The 19,823-nt window shown below is 42.8% G+C and overlaps 1 protein-coding gene across 1 annotated transcript in view; it reads right to left on the reverse strand.

The window, feature by feature from the left end:
- Positions 1-19,823, reverse strand: part of LOC147009163 (uncharacterized) — a 110,032-nt gene that overhangs the window by 46,502 nt on the left and 43,707 nt on the right. Inside the window, exons 5-7 of the mRNA XM_085862991.1 lie at positions 18,389-18,529; positions 8,165-9,885; positions 7,927-8,021 (exon numbers count right to left, since the gene is read on the reverse strand). Coding sequence (XP_085719117.1) covers positions 7,927-8,021; positions 8,165-9,885; positions 18,389-18,529 — 1,957 coding nt within the window. The remainder of the gene's footprint in view (positions 1-7,926; positions 8,022-8,164; positions 9,886-18,388; positions 18,530-19,823) is intronic.

Here is a 19,823-nt window from a genome sequence, read left to right on the forward strand (position 1 = left end):
GATGTACTCTTATGGATCCTTTCAACACAGTTGGCCACAAACACACAAAGCCACTGAGATTTGGCTTTTGATAAACAGTCATGCGCCGCATTACGACGTTTCGGTCAACGACAGCTCGCACATATGACCGTGGTCCCATAACATTATTATGGAGCTGAAAAATTCCTGTCGCAGAGTGATGTCGTAGCCGTCGTAGCACTGCCAGTCGTATAAGTTATTTTTTTTTTTTTTTTCACTTCCATGACCTAATCTGTTGAACTCTCATACATTATTTTTAACAACAAAAACGATCTTATAATGCTTCATCTTCCTCTCTCACACATGTGGTACTCTTTACTGTTTCACAATGCACTACTCTTCTGCTATTTTAACAGACTGCTCTCATTTCAAGCTCTCCTTCATTCCTTGCCTAAAAAATCCAACTACTACAGCGCTTCTTCTCTCCATGCTCTGAATTCGCCTTCATTGCACCCTTCAAGAATTTTGTTAAATCGCATCTCTGACCTAAAACTTTTAAAAACCACAGTTTGCCATGGATGCTCGCTTTCCATCAACCATTCTTTTTTTCCAAATTCAGTGCCAACTCACCCCCCTCACCCCTCACTCTCACTCTCAACGCAACCATCCCACTCTTCTTCCTCCAAGCCTCCCTCTCACCTCTCTCAAAAATCCCCCCCTCACCTTTCTCCCACCTTTCATCCCCCTCACTCTTCCTTCTCAAAGTTTCCCCCCTCTCATCCACCAACCTGCCTCCCTCCACTGCCCTCTCACCTCCATCTCTTCACTCCACCTCCTCAAATCCTCAACTGCCTTCTTCCTTGTCTCTTGTCCCCCTCTCCCCCAGCACCACAGAGCCTTTTCTCCTCATTCGGCCCCCTCCCCTCGCTGTTCTGCAATACCCCACACTCCTTCAGCAACCCTCCTTACCTGCCCCCTCGTCCCTTGTCCTACCCTCCCCCTCCCCCTCCACCTCCTGCACCCAAAGCCTCCTCCCCTTCCTCTTCATTAAAAGTGTGGACCTCAAATATCCGGGGCCTTCGCTCAAACCTTTCAGATCTTTCCATACAGGTTTCCACTGACAAACCAGACATTATCTGCCTAACAGAAACTTTCCTCTCCCAAGACGTGTCTGACTCCCAAGTATCTCTCCCTGGCTACTCCCTCTTACGGTATGACAGACCTGAGCCTCGTCCTGGTGGAGGTGTTGCTCTCTTCATCAAAGACTCTATTCCTCACTCTCCATGCACTGCTCTCACTCCCCACACCCCCAGGAATACCTCTGGCTTCGGCTTCCCCTCCACTCCCACCTCATGTTTATATGTGTACTGTACCGTCCACCGAACAGTGATGACTCCATCTACATCTCACTATCCGAAAACATGGACCATCTTCTATCTTCTCATCCAAACTCTCTCTTCCTCTTATGTGGTGACTTCAATTGTCATCACGCCAGTTGGCTAGATGTGGGTACCTCTCTCACCTGCCATGGCACCTCAGCAAAAGCTTTCTGCGACTCATTGGGACTGACTCAATCGGTCAACTTCCCGACCCGGATCTCAACCAATGGTACTCCATCTCTTCTGGATCTGATTTTGACAAATTTCCCTGACAATATCTGCTGCTCTTCCTTCGCTCCAATTGGTTCTTCTGACCACGTCCTTGTTAAAGTGGACATCTCTCTGGCTGTTATCAGAGAACCACCTCACCGCCGTCGAGTCTGGCATTTCACTCAAGCCGACTGGCAGGGTCTCCGAGCAGCCATCAAACTTACAGACTGGTCTCCTATCACTACTTTCTCAAACATCAACTCATCCTGGGAATTCTTTCAAAGAAACTTGCTCTCCCTCATGCACAGATTTATCCCCTCTCGTGTTCAGTTGTCTTACCCTTCCTCCCGCCCTTGGTTTACTGAAGCTTGTGGCGAGGCAGTTGTCCTGAAACAACTTGTCTTTGCCTCATGGAAAGCAAACCCAACTGAGGGCAATCTCAGTTCTTTCCACAAAGCTCGGAACAAGTGTGTATCTACCCTCAGGAGAGCCAGAAAACAACATCTTTCTCATCTCAAGTCTGAACTCTCATACCTCTCTCCCTCCTCAAAATCCTGGTGGCGTTTAATCAAATCTGTTTCTGGTGTATGTTCCCCCTCCATCCCCTCCCTTACCTCAAATGGCCGCACTGCTGATTCCACACGTGATAAAGCTGAATGTCTAAACTTGGTGTTTGCAGCTAAATCTTGTGTCCTAAACCCATCTCTATCTCTACCCACTTTACCCAGTCGCACCCAACTGTCCCTGGACTCTGTATCCTTTTCTCCTGACAAGGTGGAGAGCTTGCTTTCAAACCTCGAGTCAGATTCTGCAACCGGTCCAGACGGCATCAGCCCACGTGTCCTCAAAGCCTGCTCTTCTGCTCTTGCTCACCCTCTCTCTGTTCTATTCACCCTCTCATTTGCCCAAGGTCATCTGCCATCTGCTTGGAAATCTGCTAACATCACTGCCCTGCATAAAAAGGTGCAAAAACAGATCCCTATAACTACAGACCAATCAGCCTTCTCCCAATCATCAGCAAGGTGATGGAATCCATCATCGCCTCAGATATGAAATCCTTCCTCTTCTCCAATGGCTTGATTTCCAATCATCAATTTGGTTTCAGACCAGGTCACTCTACCCTGGATATGCTGCTTCTGCTCTCCCATCAATGGATGGAGGTCCTCAATGCCAGACAGGAAATCCGAGCCGTATCCCTGGACATATCACGTGCTTTTGACACAGTCTGGCACCCTGCACTACTCACCAAACTCTCTTCCCATGGTATTCAAGGCCATCTCCACTCATGGCTCGCAGACTTCCTCTCCTGTCGCAGTCAACGTGTGGCCCTAAATGGAGTTCTTTCATCCCCTCTTCCTGTGCAGGCTGGAGTTCCTCAAGGTAGCGTTCTGGGCCCTGTTCTTTTTCTGGTTTTCATCAATGATCTCTCGGACTCTCTGGAAAATCCTCTATTTCTCTTTGCCGACGACTCCACCCTCTGCCATACCATCTGTCATCCCTCAGACCGGCAAGCAGCAGCTTTTTCACTCACTGCAGATCTGGATAAAATCACAAACTGGTCCAACACGTGGAACATATCTTTCAATCCAGACAAATCTCACACTCTCACTATGTCTCTTCGAAAGGACCGTTTACAAAACCCCCCCATCCACTTTCTCAACAATCCTCTGGAAGAAGTCTTTTCTTTCAAGCTTCTAGGTCTCACTATCTGCCATGACCTTTCCTGGGAAAGTCACATTTCCAACCTCGCCTCAAAAGCCAGTCGCCGACTGGGAATCCTCCGTCGTGCTAAGTCCTTCCTCGGCCCTCTTGAGCTCCTGACCACTTACAAAGCTTTTGTCCGTAGCCTGTTGGAGTACTGCTCTCCCCTCTGGGCTGGTGCTCCTGCCTCCCACCTTTCTCGGCTTCACGCTGTCGAAACCAGGGCATTTAAGATCATCGGCATCTCCCGCAATGAAGCTGAGTCTTTGGGCCTCTCACTCAATCACCGCAGGTTGGTCGGTGGTCTTTCTGTCTTCTACCGACTCCTCTCCAGCCTTGCCCCCCTGCTCTCTCTGCGATTTGGCGCCACCACATTTCCACAGGGCGCTCAAGGTCCGCCAACAACCCCTTCTGGTAAAACTACCAAAATCACGAATCACTGCTCATCTTCACTCTTTCATTCCTCTTTTTTCCCGCCTTTGGAATAAACTTCCTCACTCTATTCTTTCCCATTCTTCCCTCCAGGCTTTCAAAACAGCTGTTCACCACCACCTCTTATCTTCCCCCATCCAAATCCTCGATCTTTTCTACCCCCGATAATCCACCCAAGCCCACTTCCTTCATTTCTCCTACTTTCCTTCCTGAAAGTCCCTGAAATGTCCATCTTCTCTTCGCCATGTTCCCCGTCCCATCCCCATCCCTCTCCCTTCCACAGTTCACCTAATGTGTCTGTTCCCCACTGTTTTGTCCCTTCCACTCCCGCCCCTCTTGTCTCATGCCTCCTTGCTGTGAGTTGTGTGTTAGCTCTCATACGAGCCTCGACCAAGGTATACAAAAAAAAAAAAATAAAAAAAATAAGAGTACAGTATAGCACATACAGTTATGTACAGTATATAATACTTCATAATGATAATAAACAACTACAGTGTGGCCCCGTTATAACGTGATCGTTGAGGTCCATAAAATGTCATCTCAAAAAAAGCGGGGTCGCGCTAAATCAGGATTCAAGAAAATCACCGTTCAAACTGACCCAATGTTGATCTCATATCCTAAAACACCCCTATTTTCTCCCTATTTGACCCGATTTTTGCACGTTTACCTTCTCGCAAGTAAATTACCTTTGAATTAAAGAATTCCGCGAATAAATAATTGTTGTTACAATGGAAATTAAAACACAAATTAGTTTTAAATAAAGCTTTTTATATTGTTAAAACATTCGCACTGTTCCGAAAATATATCACACAAATGACAGGTGCTCGTTTCTTCATTTGTAAATTATAACATCGATGCAATGATTATTTATAAAATCCAAACGCTATTTATTCACCTTTCTATAATCGATGCGAGAGGAGATTGTAAGTAGCTACTAAAAACACACATGGCCATCATGAACAGCACAAAGGTAAAACTAACGTGTCTTCCATCTATCTTGGATGTGGGACAGTGGGACAAGATGTGGAGGTGGAAGACAGTGATGTTGATGATCCTGACCTTGTATTGGCCGAGGCTAATGTGTGCGTTTGTGCCTTAGTTTTTAACAAAAAAGTTAAAAAAGTGAAGAAAAAAAAAACAAACATTTGTACAGCTGTACAATGTGTTTGTGTTTTAGGGTTCAGGTTATTACAAGAGTCAAAAAGTTTAACAAGCTCAAATGAGCTGAGATCCTCGTCCTCTTAATGATGACGTCATAAAAACGAATATGACCTCATTGTGATGTATCAGGTTTGCGATAAATTATCTGTGCTAATGCCCAGCTTGATTCCCGCAAACAAAATTCAAACAGCTTACCTAGTTATGGAGATTAAGGTTATCGGTGATTTCCATTCGCGGCGATATTATGACGTCAACTTTTTTTCTAGGAAGAATTTCCAAAATCGGAGATGGTTACTGCCTGCGCGTGGGCTAACTGCATACACATGGCAAGTTTCACGAAGATCCGATGAAAACTCTGGGTTGTGAAACAAAAAATGTCAAAAAATAGGAATGACGTCATAAAAATTGATATGACGTCATAGTGATGCATCAAATGTGCGGTAATTAATCTCTGCTAATGCACTGTTAGATTCCCGCAAACAGAATTCAAAAAGCTTGCCTAGTTTCAGAGATAATTTTTTTGGCGATTTCCATTAGCGGAGATATTTTGACGTCAACTTTTTTTTTCTAGGAGGAATTTTCAAAATCGGAGATGGTTACTGTCTGCGCAGGGTATATATATATATATATATATATATATATATATATATATATATATATATATATATATATATATATATATATATATATATATATAAATATATATATATATATATATATATATATATATATATATATATATATATATATATATATATATATATACCAAGTTTCAGGAAGTTTCGATGAAAACTGTAGGCTGTGAAACAAAAAAAAGTCCACAAGAAGAAGATGAAGAACAACAACGTGAGTAAGACTTAGAGATCCCCCACGAGGATCGAAAAAAAATTAAAAAGTTTATAAAGTAGAAAAGTTACAGTAAGCTATGGTTAATTTCTTATTGAAGAAAGAAAATATTTTTGTACAACTGTACAATGGGTTTGTGTTTTAGGGTTAGGGTTATTAGAAAAAGAGTCAAAAAGTAAAAAAAAAAAAAAAAATTAAAAAGTTTATAAAGCCAGAATCCTAATCATAGCCCTCACCCTAACTTGATCTCAGAAGTTCGAACTCGGAAGTGACGTCTGCATTGTTTTTCTCAGTTGTTCTCTGTGCACGTGCTCACGTGATAGTACATCTGCGTGAAAATGCTGCGTGAGGTGTGACGGAGAAGGTCATAATGGAGAGAAGGTCACATGCAAAACACCGAGTCTGGTCACCAAATGTAACCGTTACACCACCACGTCTGGTGAACGAGTTTGAATTCAAGCGATTAAAGTTTGGCATTTTTATTTTTTCCACGTCATTTATTTTCGAGAGTACACATCCCAAAAAATATCATCAAGCTCAAATAAACAACCAGCTCATGACTTGTGTAAACCTTTTACGTATTAAAGGCTTACACATAACCAAGGTATATCTACGATATATATTACATTATGACATGACACTTAACTTGAGACTTGCCTTCAAAGACTTGTGACTTACTTGAGACTTGGCTCTGGTGATTGGTTGACATCTCTGCTTTGAGGTTTGCTCACATCACTGCATTCTGGACCGTATCCAATTTCCTGAAACTTGGATTAATCTGTTCATTCAGAGGACACTTCTCTACTTGGTTGTGATCTCAATTTGTGTGTTTCAGAAGGTGAAATGGACTTCTCTCAAATCTCAACGTAGGCATCTTCTGTTTTTGTAGGAACACATCTCGAGGAACAAGTTGTGAAGTTTTCTTGTTTTCTAGGTTTTCTTCCGAGGGCTCTTTTCAGGATCGTCACTGAACCCCGGACAGTCTCCAATTGTAGTTAGTTTGTAGTAATGTCTGCTGGAATGTTTTTTTTTTTTTAATCTCCATGAGGTTCTTCTTTGTCATTCCAATTGCTCCAACAATCACTGGTGCAATGTTGGTGTTCTTCAGCGACCAGGTTCTCTTGACTTTATTTTAAGCTGAGCTGGAATTTACATTCCAGATAAGGTATTGTCATCCTGCACCATCCATCCATCTCTGTCTCCTTTTTCGACTTCTCCGGCCAAACCGCTGGGCCGATCTGGCTGAAATTTGAGAGCAAAGTTCCTCTCATTACTGGTAACAGGAATTGCAAAGCTCATTCCAGTCACATTACTTTAAATAGGTAAAAATGGCGACTTAGTAAATTCTTTAAAAAATCTTCTCCAGACGCACCAATCATAATGCTACCAAATTTGGGCTACAAATTAGGACAAGGTCCTGATGTTAAATTGTGGAAGCCATGTCGATCACCAGTATGACCACTGCTCATTTTCAGAAATGCCAAGGTGAGCCAATGAAAAAATCCAAGAATTCACAAGGTTTCGGAAAAGAGATGGTAATAGAAAACCTATACGCCAAGAAAACCTATAGAAAACCAAGACGTCAAGGTGAACAACGAATAGCCAAAATCTTGTGAAGAAAGCCAAGGAGTGGTCACACTGCCAATTGCTCCACACTTGTGTGAAAAGCCACCAAGTGGTCACACTGTCAACATGACCGGAAGTGTGTCAAAATGGCGGTTCTGCAAATTCCTTCCAAAATATTCATCTCCTGATCCACGAGTCAGAATGTTACCAAATCTGGGTCGCAACATTAGGCCAGGGTAGGGATGTTAATTATATTGCAGAAGTCATGCTGATCACCTGACTGGAAGTGTGTCAAGATGGCTGGCTTTGTCAACTTTTGGGAAAATCACATTAATTCCTTTACAAATGTTCTTCCCATGAGCTACCAGTCAGAATGCTACAAAATTTGGGTTACAACATTAGGCCAGGGCCCAGATGAGCTACAGGTCCAGTGGTCCTATTTTTCAGATCCTGATACTTGGGCATAAACCTCATTTCCACATTATTTAGACCAAAATCCCTGGGTAATGACTCTTCGATTAGTAATGCCATGGTATCCTTTTTGTTTTTTTAAATGTGACTACTATATCCAGTCACAATGCTTTCTTCTTTATGCTCACGCCTCATGGGATGGTCACGTCGTACATGAGCACTGCAGCCTCGTTTTCAACAATCGCTTTTGGGTCATACTTACTGCATATCTTTCTCAGAATGCGATGGTAAAGGTTTTTCAGATGTGCCATCAGATTCCTCCACAGACAATGTGTTGCCTTTGTGTGTACAGCTGTTCTGACATGAGTATTTTTTTAACAACCTGAGAGAAGACAATGGTGCATTGTTTCAACTTTACAGAACCTATACTTGTCCAATTGGTTCAATACTGCCATTTATTAAAAGCCATCAGTGCAGTCCTTGGCCTTAAACATATATTATGACTCATTCTCCATCCCAGTTAAGTTCTCTCTGGCATGTAATGTTTGATGTCGAGATAAATGGGATGAATGAGCAAAACCCTTGTTGCAGTCAGAACATGTGTAGGGCTTCTCTCCGGTGTGTGTTCTTTGATGCCGCTTCAACTTGGAGAGTTCAATAAAACCTTTCAAGCATTCAGAGCACTTGTAGGGCTTTTCTCCTGCATGTATTTTTTTATGTCGATATAAATTTGATGAACGAGCAAAACCCTTGTTGCATTCAGAACATTTGTAGGGCTTCTCTCCGGTGTGTTTTATTTGATGCCGCTTCAACTTTGAGAGGAGAGTAAATGCCTTGATGCATTCAGAGCACTGGTAGGGCTTCTCTCCCGTATGAACCCTTTCGTGAGAATGTAAAGATGATGAAGAGGTAAAGTTCTTGTCGCACACAGGACACTTGTAAGGCTTCTCTCCCGTGTGGATTCTGTGATGGCGATGTAATATTGACGACTGATTAAACGATTTGCTGCATTGTGAACACTTGTAGGGTTTCTCTCCTGTGTGGATTTTTTTATGTACAACTAGAGATGAAGAACGTGCAAACGCCTTACCGCACACAGGACAATTGTAAGGTTTCTTTCCTTTGTGCATCTTTTCATGCACTTTCAATCGTGATACAAGGGCAAAATCCTTATCACAAACAGAACACTTAAAAGGTTTATCTCCCGTATGTATTCTTTGATGTTTATGTAAACTTGCTGAGTGATTAAATGCCTTTCCGCATTGGGAACACCTGTAGGGCTTCTCTCCCGTATGAACCCTTTCATGAGAATGTAAAGATGATGAAGAAGTAAAGTTCTTGTTGCACATTAGACACTTGTAAGGCTTCTCTCCTGTGTGCATTATGTGATGTCGACGTAATAGTGATGACTGATGAAATGATTTGCCGCATTGTGAACACTTGAAAGGCTTCTCTCCTGTGTGTATTTGTTTATGTACATTTCGGGAGGAAATATGTGCAAACGCCTTGTTGCACACAGGACAATTGTATGGTTTCTCTCCCGTGTGGATTCTGTGATGTTGATGTAGAGTTCCTGACTGATTAAATGCCTTGCCACATTGTGAACACTTGAATGGTTTCTGTCCTGCGTGGATTGTTTTATGTGCACATAAATATGAAGAATGTGCAAAGGTCTTGCAACACACAGGACACTTATATGGTTTCTCTCCCATGTGGGATATTTTATGGACTTTCAAATCCTTGGTATTAGTAAAATCCTTATTGCAAACAGCACACTTGATTGGATTATTCTTCTCCCTCACGTGTATTTTTTGATGTCGAGATAAAGATGATGAAGAAGTAAACACCTTGCTGCAAAGGGAACATTTATAATGCTTCTCTTCTGTGTGTTTTCCTTTGTGATGATTCAAAGATGATAAATGAGAATATTCCTTGCTACACACTGTACACTTGTATGGCATCTCACGTTTGTGTAATGTCTGACATCTCTTTAAAGATTTGAAAGAATTAAACGTTTTCTTGCAAACGGAACACTTGTGTGGTTTCTCCTTCCTTTGAGTTTTCTTGAATATGGTAATACAATTGTTGTTCTTGGTTCGTACACGGTTATATTTGTTGCCTTCCTGACGAGAAGTCTGTGTCATGTTCTGATTGAAAGAAACTTGTGTGTCAAACAACTGGGAACTTGACTTGGAACAAGAAACCATTTTCATTTGATTCTCTGCAAAGACAATTCAGAAAAACATCAAGAAATCATTATTGCTGTGAAACATACAACAACAAAAAGTATTCTTTCAATTTGAATTGGTCCAATATTTGTACTCATCTCTCACAATGCAGAAGCTACATAGGAAGCATTCCATAAATGGCAGAAAATTAAAACCCCAACAATTGCTTAACCCCTCTTTATCTCACATGCATGGTGGAACAACTTACTTGGCTGTTCTATCCGTGTGCTCTCACTGGTGCACATGATGAAGCCATTTAGATGAGGTCCAAAGCCTGTTAGGTCCTTTTAAATGCTGAGTGTCAAGCATGGAAGCAGCAGTAAAAATTTAAAAGTCTTTGGTAGGACTCGGCCAAGGTTTGAACCGCCGACCTCGCATACCCAGAGCTGAGGCTCTCCAAGTATTACACCACTTAGTGTGGTTGCAAGGAGGCCATTAGGCACATTCGTGAAATAGACCAAAGTGTGCCAGAGGGCACGATCCATCACATGACAAGGGTCCAAAAACTTGTAGCCGGGATTATTCGCTACAATTGAGAGTCAGCCCAATGAAGGGCTTGGAAAGGAATGAGAAAGACGGACTCTTCCATCTATATTACAAAGCACAGCAAACTAAAAAAAAAAAACATAGAATTTGACGTGAGGACGTCACTGGATATGCCTCTGCTCACATTAGCTGTTTAACCCACTGTTATGTTTGATCTTGACTTGAAGTCATAAAAAAATTTAAGGTTACATCAGAGACCGCACAAGTCAGAAATAGAGAGACAAGTATTCTGAAATATCCCATTACAATGGCAACAGCCTGGCTAATTCCCCAACATGCAGCACACTAAGCCAATGGAGGAAAGGACACGAACGAGCTGAAACATTTAACAATCGGGGTATTTATTCACAATAGTAATTGGGGAACGAGGGAAGCACGCAAGAGCAGAGTTAAACCGATTATTAAAGGCATGTATGTACAGCACAGCACTTATACAATTTACTACTTATCTGACTGGCGCCACGAACACACTTACGCACACACCCAAATAATTGGACGAAATGGTCTTTATTGAGGCCTGTCTCGGACCTGTCCGCCTCGTGCGGTCTTCAAGGACCAGGTCCTCGAGGCAGGACTGGACCCCCAGCACGATCCGGACGATCCAGACGATCCAGATGCCCTCATGACCGGGCTCCGGGCGAACAAAGTCGGCAGGGCGAAAGCTGGCAGAAGAGGACCCTTTCTGGCACCGACCACTCCGTGCGCAGACGCTTTTTCACTCCCCCACTTTGCACGTAGATGTTCACTTCTTGCCAGAACTCTCACAACCCCCGAACGCGCATTTCTTCCCAGAACCAGAACCCCGAATGCGCAGACCGCGCCTATAATTATACCCCCCTCTTCAGAGGGGCGGGGGGCGCCTCCTCGCGACCCTCCCTCTCTCACTTGCTGGTTTTAGCACGCAAAATCGCTCCGTCTCTCCCACTGGCTGGTTTTGGCATGCAAATCGCTCTTAGTCTCTCCCACTGTTGGTAAACAAATAGGCATTTCCAATACTGCAGTCGGTAATGCTCAATGACAAGGGCCATTACTCAGTAATACCTTATAAATCATTGTTTCAGGTTCGACTATGCCCCGAGCGGAGTTGCCGAGTCATCATGGCCTGTACGGTACTACACAACATCGCTATTACCATGGGTGAGCCAGACCATGATGATGAGGACCACAGACCGGTTGAAGACGATGCGGGTGAACGGTACAACGGACCGCCCGAAGGCCGACTCGTCCGGGACCACTACGTGATAGAATTCTTCTCTCACTAGTGGCCCAATGACGTTTTGGAACTCCTGCCAGCACGGGGAACGACGAGCCTCTTTCTTCCCTCCAAATGTGGAAAATCCGTGAAGCAATGGCCAATCCCAGCCAATGTTGTCTCCAGTGACTGAACTCCTATGACGTGGGTTACCAGGATCTGCAGACTCCCCAGGACCTCACCAGTGACTGCTCAACGATCCACTCTATCAATATTGGTCCAAAGTTATTGACTGCTCATCGTTGCTCATCTGTGTAGACATCTACGTTGTTCGAATAAATACGGCATCCAGCCTGAGTATACCCCTTGCCCAGCAGCCCAGACAAAAACTTCTATGTTTACTTGAAATAGATGTTCCCATACCCACATGACCCCACATGTCAGATATGGGGATCATCGAGTTTTCAGGTATTGATGACGACATGGGGCAAACCATTTGTGCGTTTGGTTCGGCATATGACCGGAAATTCGCAAAAGGCAGACCACGCGGCAGTATTGACTGGAAAGAATAAATACAAAGGCTGAGGAATTAGATTCGTAATACCATTAAATTCGCACCATTTATTCCAACAGTTGAAACGACTACACGAGTGGGAACCCACTCGAGGTCTCCCCCCGCTGCATGAGGCCAATGGCCAAACGTAGTGCCTCCTGGGCCAACTTGTACGTTTCGGCCTTTACCCGCTCCGTCTCCGTCGTTGCTTGCAGCATTTCTACGTGTGCTGCGCGAGCCTCATCATTGGTTGGGATGTGCTTCCGCGGCTTCTTTCTTGTGGGCTCTTCCGTGTCTAAAAGGCAAAACGAAAGATACTGTACCGAAAGCAAAGGGAAGAGTGGTCAGAGCTCGCCTGCTAGGACTCAATAATTACAATCCTGAATAATCAACTGAACAATCATCGACTTCGTTGTTGCGAATGCTGCACAATCGTGTGATTAATTGGACGATTATTATGCTTACTTCACGCAGGAGCTACTTACCCAATCCTCCGGGGGTCCAATGGGTGGTCATAGGCCTACTGGCCACGGATGTCGGGTGGGGTACGTATGCTAAAAGAGAAATGTAGTTCATGGGGCAAACTCGACCAACTGACGCAGCTTTCGTAATGTTTAGTAAATATCATAGGTAACCCTTTGTGTGAGGGCTCAGCCCCCAAGACCCCCTCACGTCTGAGGCCCATATGTCATTTGTTAATTTCTTGTTGATCTAACCATTTGTTTTTGGTTGGCAAACTTTTATTTTATTTATATATATATATATATATATATATATATATATATATATATATATATATATATATATATATATATATATATATATATATATATATAAGATTTGGGACTTGGAAAATCTAACCAGGTGCAGGAACGGTGGTGGCGGCGCTCCTTACTGGCTGCTCGTGGCGACTTGACTGAGGGTCGACTGTGTTGAAAAATTCAACATTGTAAACATTTTTGAATATATATATATATATATATATATATATATATATATATATATATATATATATATATATATATATATATACATATATTGTTGAGGATTCAGCGGTGGCGGGATTCTCGGACGAGCGCGTCAATCGACGTCCGGACTCAGTTTGGGTTTTCGCACCCAACCACCGCCGTCTCCGGGGTTATAACGCTGGCTGGTTCAGCACAATTCTCGGGTTACGCGTCTCGAACCACGATACCAAAATACACCTGTAACTTGCCAGCTGGGGAAATAGACCCTGGTTACAGACTGGTTTTGTCAGAGACCGAGCGGAGTCTACCAGTCTGTAACCATTTTCGTTTTTATATCCAAATCGAGCGGATCGATCGTTCCTCGGCGCGGCACGAATTAATTCAAAGCGGAAACTTAATACGAATCAGCCAGATTTATTGGGGACACATCGGGGAAACACGACACAAGCAACGCATTCACGACAATGTTATAATCAATCTATAACCCGTTCTTAACTAGGGAGCTACGGATTATGGGTTTCGAGGGGAACTCTAACGAGATAAGCCTTAAACGACATGCAGACAAGACATGGACAGCATGCACACAAGACAGAATACTTGGTGATGTTTCATGGACAAGAGGAAAGTGTCAAAGGCACGAATGTGGCTCGTGACAAGCTGATGTCCACGGATTCGAACCCCAAGCTCGAGCACGCCGCGTGGCAAGATGGCGGCGCCGTACTCTTTCTTCTCAAGGCACCGCTTGCGCAAGCCCACCTCAGCGCGTTATGACCTCGTGCAATGTCGACGGCACAAGACCGTCAGATCGATGGTGGGTCTCAGCTGGTTTCTCACAAGGTCCAGCATACAAGTCCAGGCCTGGCCTGTTCACCAGGCCTCCTTCACAAAGCAGATCGCAGACTACACAGCAGATCACGACTCCCATCAGTCGTCTCTCATCCAGCCGAGGGCAGACAGACCTCATGCAGTCCTTTTCCTGCTTTTCCTTCGGCCCTGGCTCGCTTCTCCAGGCCACAGAAGGCAGACCCGGTGTGCCCAGATTCAGTTTCTCTCTCTCTCTCTCTTCAGAATCACCACTGGCATTCCTTTTTCTGCTCGCCTCAAAGCCCACAGGCTCCACCCTTCAGTTTCACTTCCTTCTCTCGGCCACTTCCCCTCTCAGCGCTGGGCGGGGACTATTGTCCGGAGAGAGGAAGGAAGAAGAAGAATCTCTCGGTCCACCACCAATGCACCAACGATGAATAGCCTCTTACACCTCCTGACACACATGTAGCGTCCATTTTACGAACAACCTGGCTAAACATGCATTTAATGGGGGATCTGGGCTAATCCTATATTTAATAACCCACTAAGGGCCATTTCCGTAACAATATATATATATATATATATATATATATATATATATATATATATATATATATATATATATATATATATATATATATATATATATGTGATCAGTAATCTATATTCATAGCAATCCAATTAAAGCCTGAAGTATTTTCAACCCTACCTACCAAAAGTGCCCGGGATTTGGGACGTGCCGAGGGTGGTGACTGGAAATTGTTGTGGAGAATGCACTGTAATTAAAAAACAGTTGCTCACAAGTCATGTATAGCTACCTATATAGTCACGTCAATCACGAAAAGATCGACTGGGACTGGTGGTGCATCTTGCTATATCCAGCTATGGATTGCAAGCCGCACGGCCAACTATTTATCATTAACTTTTGCCTGTGAGTCTGCGTGGCTGTGACATTCCGGCGGGCATCGGAATCAGGGACTGATCGTGTTTCTACTCCGTTCGTTGTTTTTTGTGTTTGCATGGTGGTGAGAATTTACAGATGCCTCAGAGACAGTGTCTGGATGGCTTCGTCATCTTCCGTACAGCTTGGTTCTACCAATTCGGATAACAAATCATCCATCCAGAGTGAATTTAAAGTTTCAGTTTCACTCTCTTTAGCTAAGGTCAGGTAAGTCGACAGCTAATTTGCATACTTGACAATCAGCCAATGTAAACAAAACAGCCCAGCCACCAGTGACACGGACACGATAGACGACGGACACGATAGATGACAGACGCAAAAGAGAAATTAATGAAAGAGTTGAGGAAAGTGGGACGAATGACGAATAAAAACTTTAAGGAAGGTAGGAGGAAGGACGTAGCCTCGGCCTTAGCTTAAGCAAGAAGGGAGACTTTCCTTCTTCTTGATGCATTATTTGGGCTGAAGAAGATGATGATGGTGTGATGGTGGGGGTGAACAAAGCAGACTCGCTGCCAGTAAGGCCTGTAAATGACAAGCTGTCACCGAAGATTCCCACAATCATCTCAGTAGTGGGGTCGAGAGAAGGTCTAGCAGGTCCTCCTCCGGTGGTCCGCTGATGCTTCATCCTGTCAGCATTTTGTCGTTTGGCCATTGATACCATGTTGGACCATTTCGTCTTCACCTCAAAAAATTTTCTCTGGCTGACACCAAGGGCATTGATGTGATTGGTGATATCCTCCCATACCTTCTTCTTCTTGGCGTTGGTTATTGAATTCGACAACTTACTCTGGAGTGTTGGCAAATTCTGCTCGCAGAGGGTTGTGAGTTGCTCAATTTCCCTGACGCTGAAGTTGTTGCTCCTCTTTCTTTTGTCTTTCCTGCAGTCCGCCATCTTGGAATCTGACTCAGATGCGTTGCCATGGAGGCAGTATTTTTACTAGGGAATTATGGGATAGGATGTCCGAGGGTTCATTTGATAATAATCAATCGTTAAATATTTTACGATCGATTCGCTAACAATAGGTTTAATTGACCTTTGAGAAACACTGTTAAATCCTGTTATTTGCTAATCTAACGTTAAGGAATTTAATGATCGATTAAGCATAATCGATCATTAAATTTAATGATGCTTTGAGCAACCGGGCCCTGATATATAGGACCTGTATGTTGTGTGCTCATGGCTTCTAGATTCGCAACAGTATATCATCCGAGAATACCACGTACCGATGGAGCTGTTATTTCTTTGTTTTTGTGCATGACAGAATAGTTGTATTATATCTTTAATATCAAAATCGTTTCGTTTGTTTTGAAGTATAACTCAACCGATAATATCTTATTTTTGAAGATCCGCATTGAAACAATGTGAGAGCTGTTGATACAAAATTTCAACCTGAGTAACGGAGGCCCCTGGAGTACCGGCATAAAGTGGACGCAGCGACGCGCTGCTCTGGCACATGCTCCCATACCTGGACCTGAACAAGTTTTAAATTATCATAAAGTAAAAAAAAGTTAGGATGAAAAAGCATTTTTAAAAGGAAACAAATTTTCCCACATCCTCTTGAACAAACTATTAGACGTCTCAGTGAATTTGGTATACTGTATTTCTATGGTTATTACATTTTTTTCTCACTTTCCCAGACCAGTACAAAAAAACAAAAACATGCGCTTGTTCAGAGCTTATGGCTTTAACACTTCATTTATATAACTAGAAAATAAATCATGTTGTTTATTAGTTTTTTTTTTCAATAGTTTTTTTTTAGCCTATTGTGTTCAGGGTTGATTAACATCGGCCACTAAACAGATGGACCGAAGAGCTTATAACTCCCTTGGACTGTGTCAATTAATGGCGGCTTTGCACCCACAGGATTGCAGAAAGTACACGAGGCTCTATTCAACGTGATTTATTCCCGAACACAATAACAGGGGGTGATGATCTTGATGGTGGGACGACAGCGGGTTGAAACCAGATTAAATAAAAAAAAATTATATTCAAGACAATAAAATATATGGTGCCACACGCCGGACGTTTTCACAGATTGGGGTGGAGGGTTTACAAAAACCCGAGGGAGGCCTTAGCTGCTGGTGGACGAGGAAGGAGAAGGTCCACAGGCAGGAGACATGAACAGACAATGAGATAGGTGACAAAACTGGCGAGCAGGTGACGAAGCACATGAGCAGGGTGATGAAGCAGGTGAACAGAGCGAAGGCAGGAACAACGAACCAGGCACGAACAGGTGGAGGCAGCCAAAGCAGATTCCCACTGAAGCAATTCTTAACATCTCCCTTTCTCAGCGCAAGCTCAACTCTCCTGTCCCTCTCACCAGAACATGATCACAAAAGCCCCTCCCCTCCAGGGGAGATGAAACTCTGCCTCTCAGGAAGCAATTAAAGCTCCTCCCCCTTTCACCAGGATATGCCCCTTTCACCCTTTTCGCCTTCCTGAATGTTGCCAAGGCCCCACCTCGGTACCTCACCCGGGAACATTAGAAGAGGTTGTACGTTTGATTCCTTAACCTTAAACCCTATTTAATTATTACCACACAATATCCTCCGTATGGAACACTTTTAAACAAGACAATCCTTAAGCTACATTTCCCTACTTATTTACATCGAGATTGTCTAACTACTCGCATACTAACCATAATACTCTATATATTTCTATCTATTCTCAGGTAATATATCATAATCAATGATTTAATTTATACAATATTTTATATTGACATTGCCCTAAAATTACAACCGTGAATAACATATAACATTTATCCATGAAAGATTACATAATTTTCGTCTCTTCCATTGTTAGGAAAGAAACATCCTCACCCTGATATTTAACGAGCAAAGGTACCAGGCATTGCCAGGCAATGCCAGGTCCCTCCTCCCACCCCTTCCCCTCCATCATCACGCCCTTTTCCCTGCCTCCTCCCACCTAACAGCTTGGGCTAGAACAAGCTAATGTGTTAAAAACGCTTGTGTGAGACAGCACGTACCATTATTAAAGTCTTTGGTTCGACTGGACCAGGGTTGGAATTGAACCGCCGATGATGCCAATCAGACACTAACCACAGAGTTTGTTGATTTCAGTGCACACAACTTGAATTTATTTGCTCTTGAAAAAAATACATATTTGGAAGGTATATCTAGCAATTCCATAAAATAATAATTCGCTTTCTTTATCTCGGATTGAACCAAGGGATTAAAAATTTTTCAACAAACATAGCAACAAACCATCACAGTCTGAAAACTTTAGCTTCAGGTTCCTGCTCATTATTGAGTAACAAAGCTAAAAAAAAAAAACATAAGGTACGTAAAACGTGCTTGGAACTTCAAATGCATCACATGTCCTTGATACAGAAACAAGCTTCTTGAGTGGGTGTATACTGTACAGGCAGATCTATCTTATATTATAATGTGGCATTTAAGCGTTTCATCGTTAAAAGAAGAGCAGTGCAGTGTTGTGCGTGGCTCTGCTTACCTTCAAGCAGCTGAGGATTCTTCGCCTCTTTGGGAGGAGAATCACAAGGTTCCTGCTTTACACACTCATTGCTCAAAGCATCCTGGGAACTCTGATATGAGTCACTTTTGAAATTTTCCATCTTCACTGGATGAACCAGACCTGCAAACAATGTAATCTCGTCCTTTCAGGAAAGAGATAAAATGACTACATTTATATACAAAAACGATTTTAAAATGAAATGGTCAAACCTCGAACCACAATAAACAAGGAAACAATAAAGAAGTTTCACAACTAAAATGTTATTCAGATTCAACTCCAAAATGCACTGAGAAAGAAAAAGGTGAGAAAGGTTCTTCTTCAGGAGGGATGGAAGGAAGGACAATCCAAATATTGAAGCGTTTTGCCCCACACAAAAATGCATGTCTTTGTGTACGACTCTTGCACCATTCTTTGAATCAATCATTTTCCCAATGTTGATACTGAGTTTTTAAAGCTTCTACCGAGCCGCAGCGCCGAGAGCTGTACTGCCACTTTCCGTTGACTGCTGCGATCCATTTACGTGCGCGATATGCAAGCAATACTGATCTGTGTACATGTCTGCGTATGCAAGTTCCAGCGCAGCTGCTGCAGTAAAATTCAGTGCACACTTCTGATTAAAATGACTGCAACTGGTTTTAAAAGTACGACTGGTTAAAAAAACAAAATTACAACTGGTCCAGTGGTCCAAAATATTTTTTTTTAAATAAGTCCAAAACGAAAAAAAAAAATACGACTGGTTTTAAAACCAGCAAATGGTTTTAAAACCAGTAAATTTTTTCATTTTCATTTTTTTTTTTCATGATTTAAGATTTAAGAATCATTTTCATGATTTAAGCTTCATATTTGAACATGGTTTTCATCTGTTTGCAAAGTCGGACTAAAGGGAACTAAAGTCCTGAAGCCATGGCATGCGATGAGCGACATGGTTATTGATGGGCAAAGCTCGCGATGTGACATTTTCTCCGATTTCGCTGGATAGTTGGACCAGGGAGCGCTGGTGAGTCCACATCCACATATACAAATCTGTATGTATTAAATGTTTCCTGTATATCTATATAGAAAGATGGCATAGCCAATCATTTTAATTTGCATGAAGTGTGTAGTTTTTTTGTATTTCACCAGACATTATATATATATATATATATATATATATATATATATATATATATATATATATATATATATATATATATATATATATATATATATATATATATATATATATATATATATATTGTTGCGGATTCGCGCCCGCCGGCGTGCTGACGGCCACGTAACTCGAATCGCGGCACGTCGCCCACCGGACGGACAATCCAGTCGTGACCCTCTCGGACTAACGCCGGGAACCAGTCACGGGTGGACCTTTCGGTCTCACCGCGATCGAGCCAATCAGCCCCCGCGTGGGATAGGGTTG

The sequence above is a fragment of the Eptatretus burgeri genome, chromosome 17, assembly GCF_056783735.1.
Source record: "Eptatretus burgeri isolate ZD-2024b chromosome 17, Ebu_testis_v1, whole genome shotgun sequence".
In the NCBI taxonomy this organism is placed as follows: Eukaryota; Metazoa; Chordata; class Myxini; order Myxiniformes; family Myxinidae; genus Eptatretus; species Eptatretus burgeri.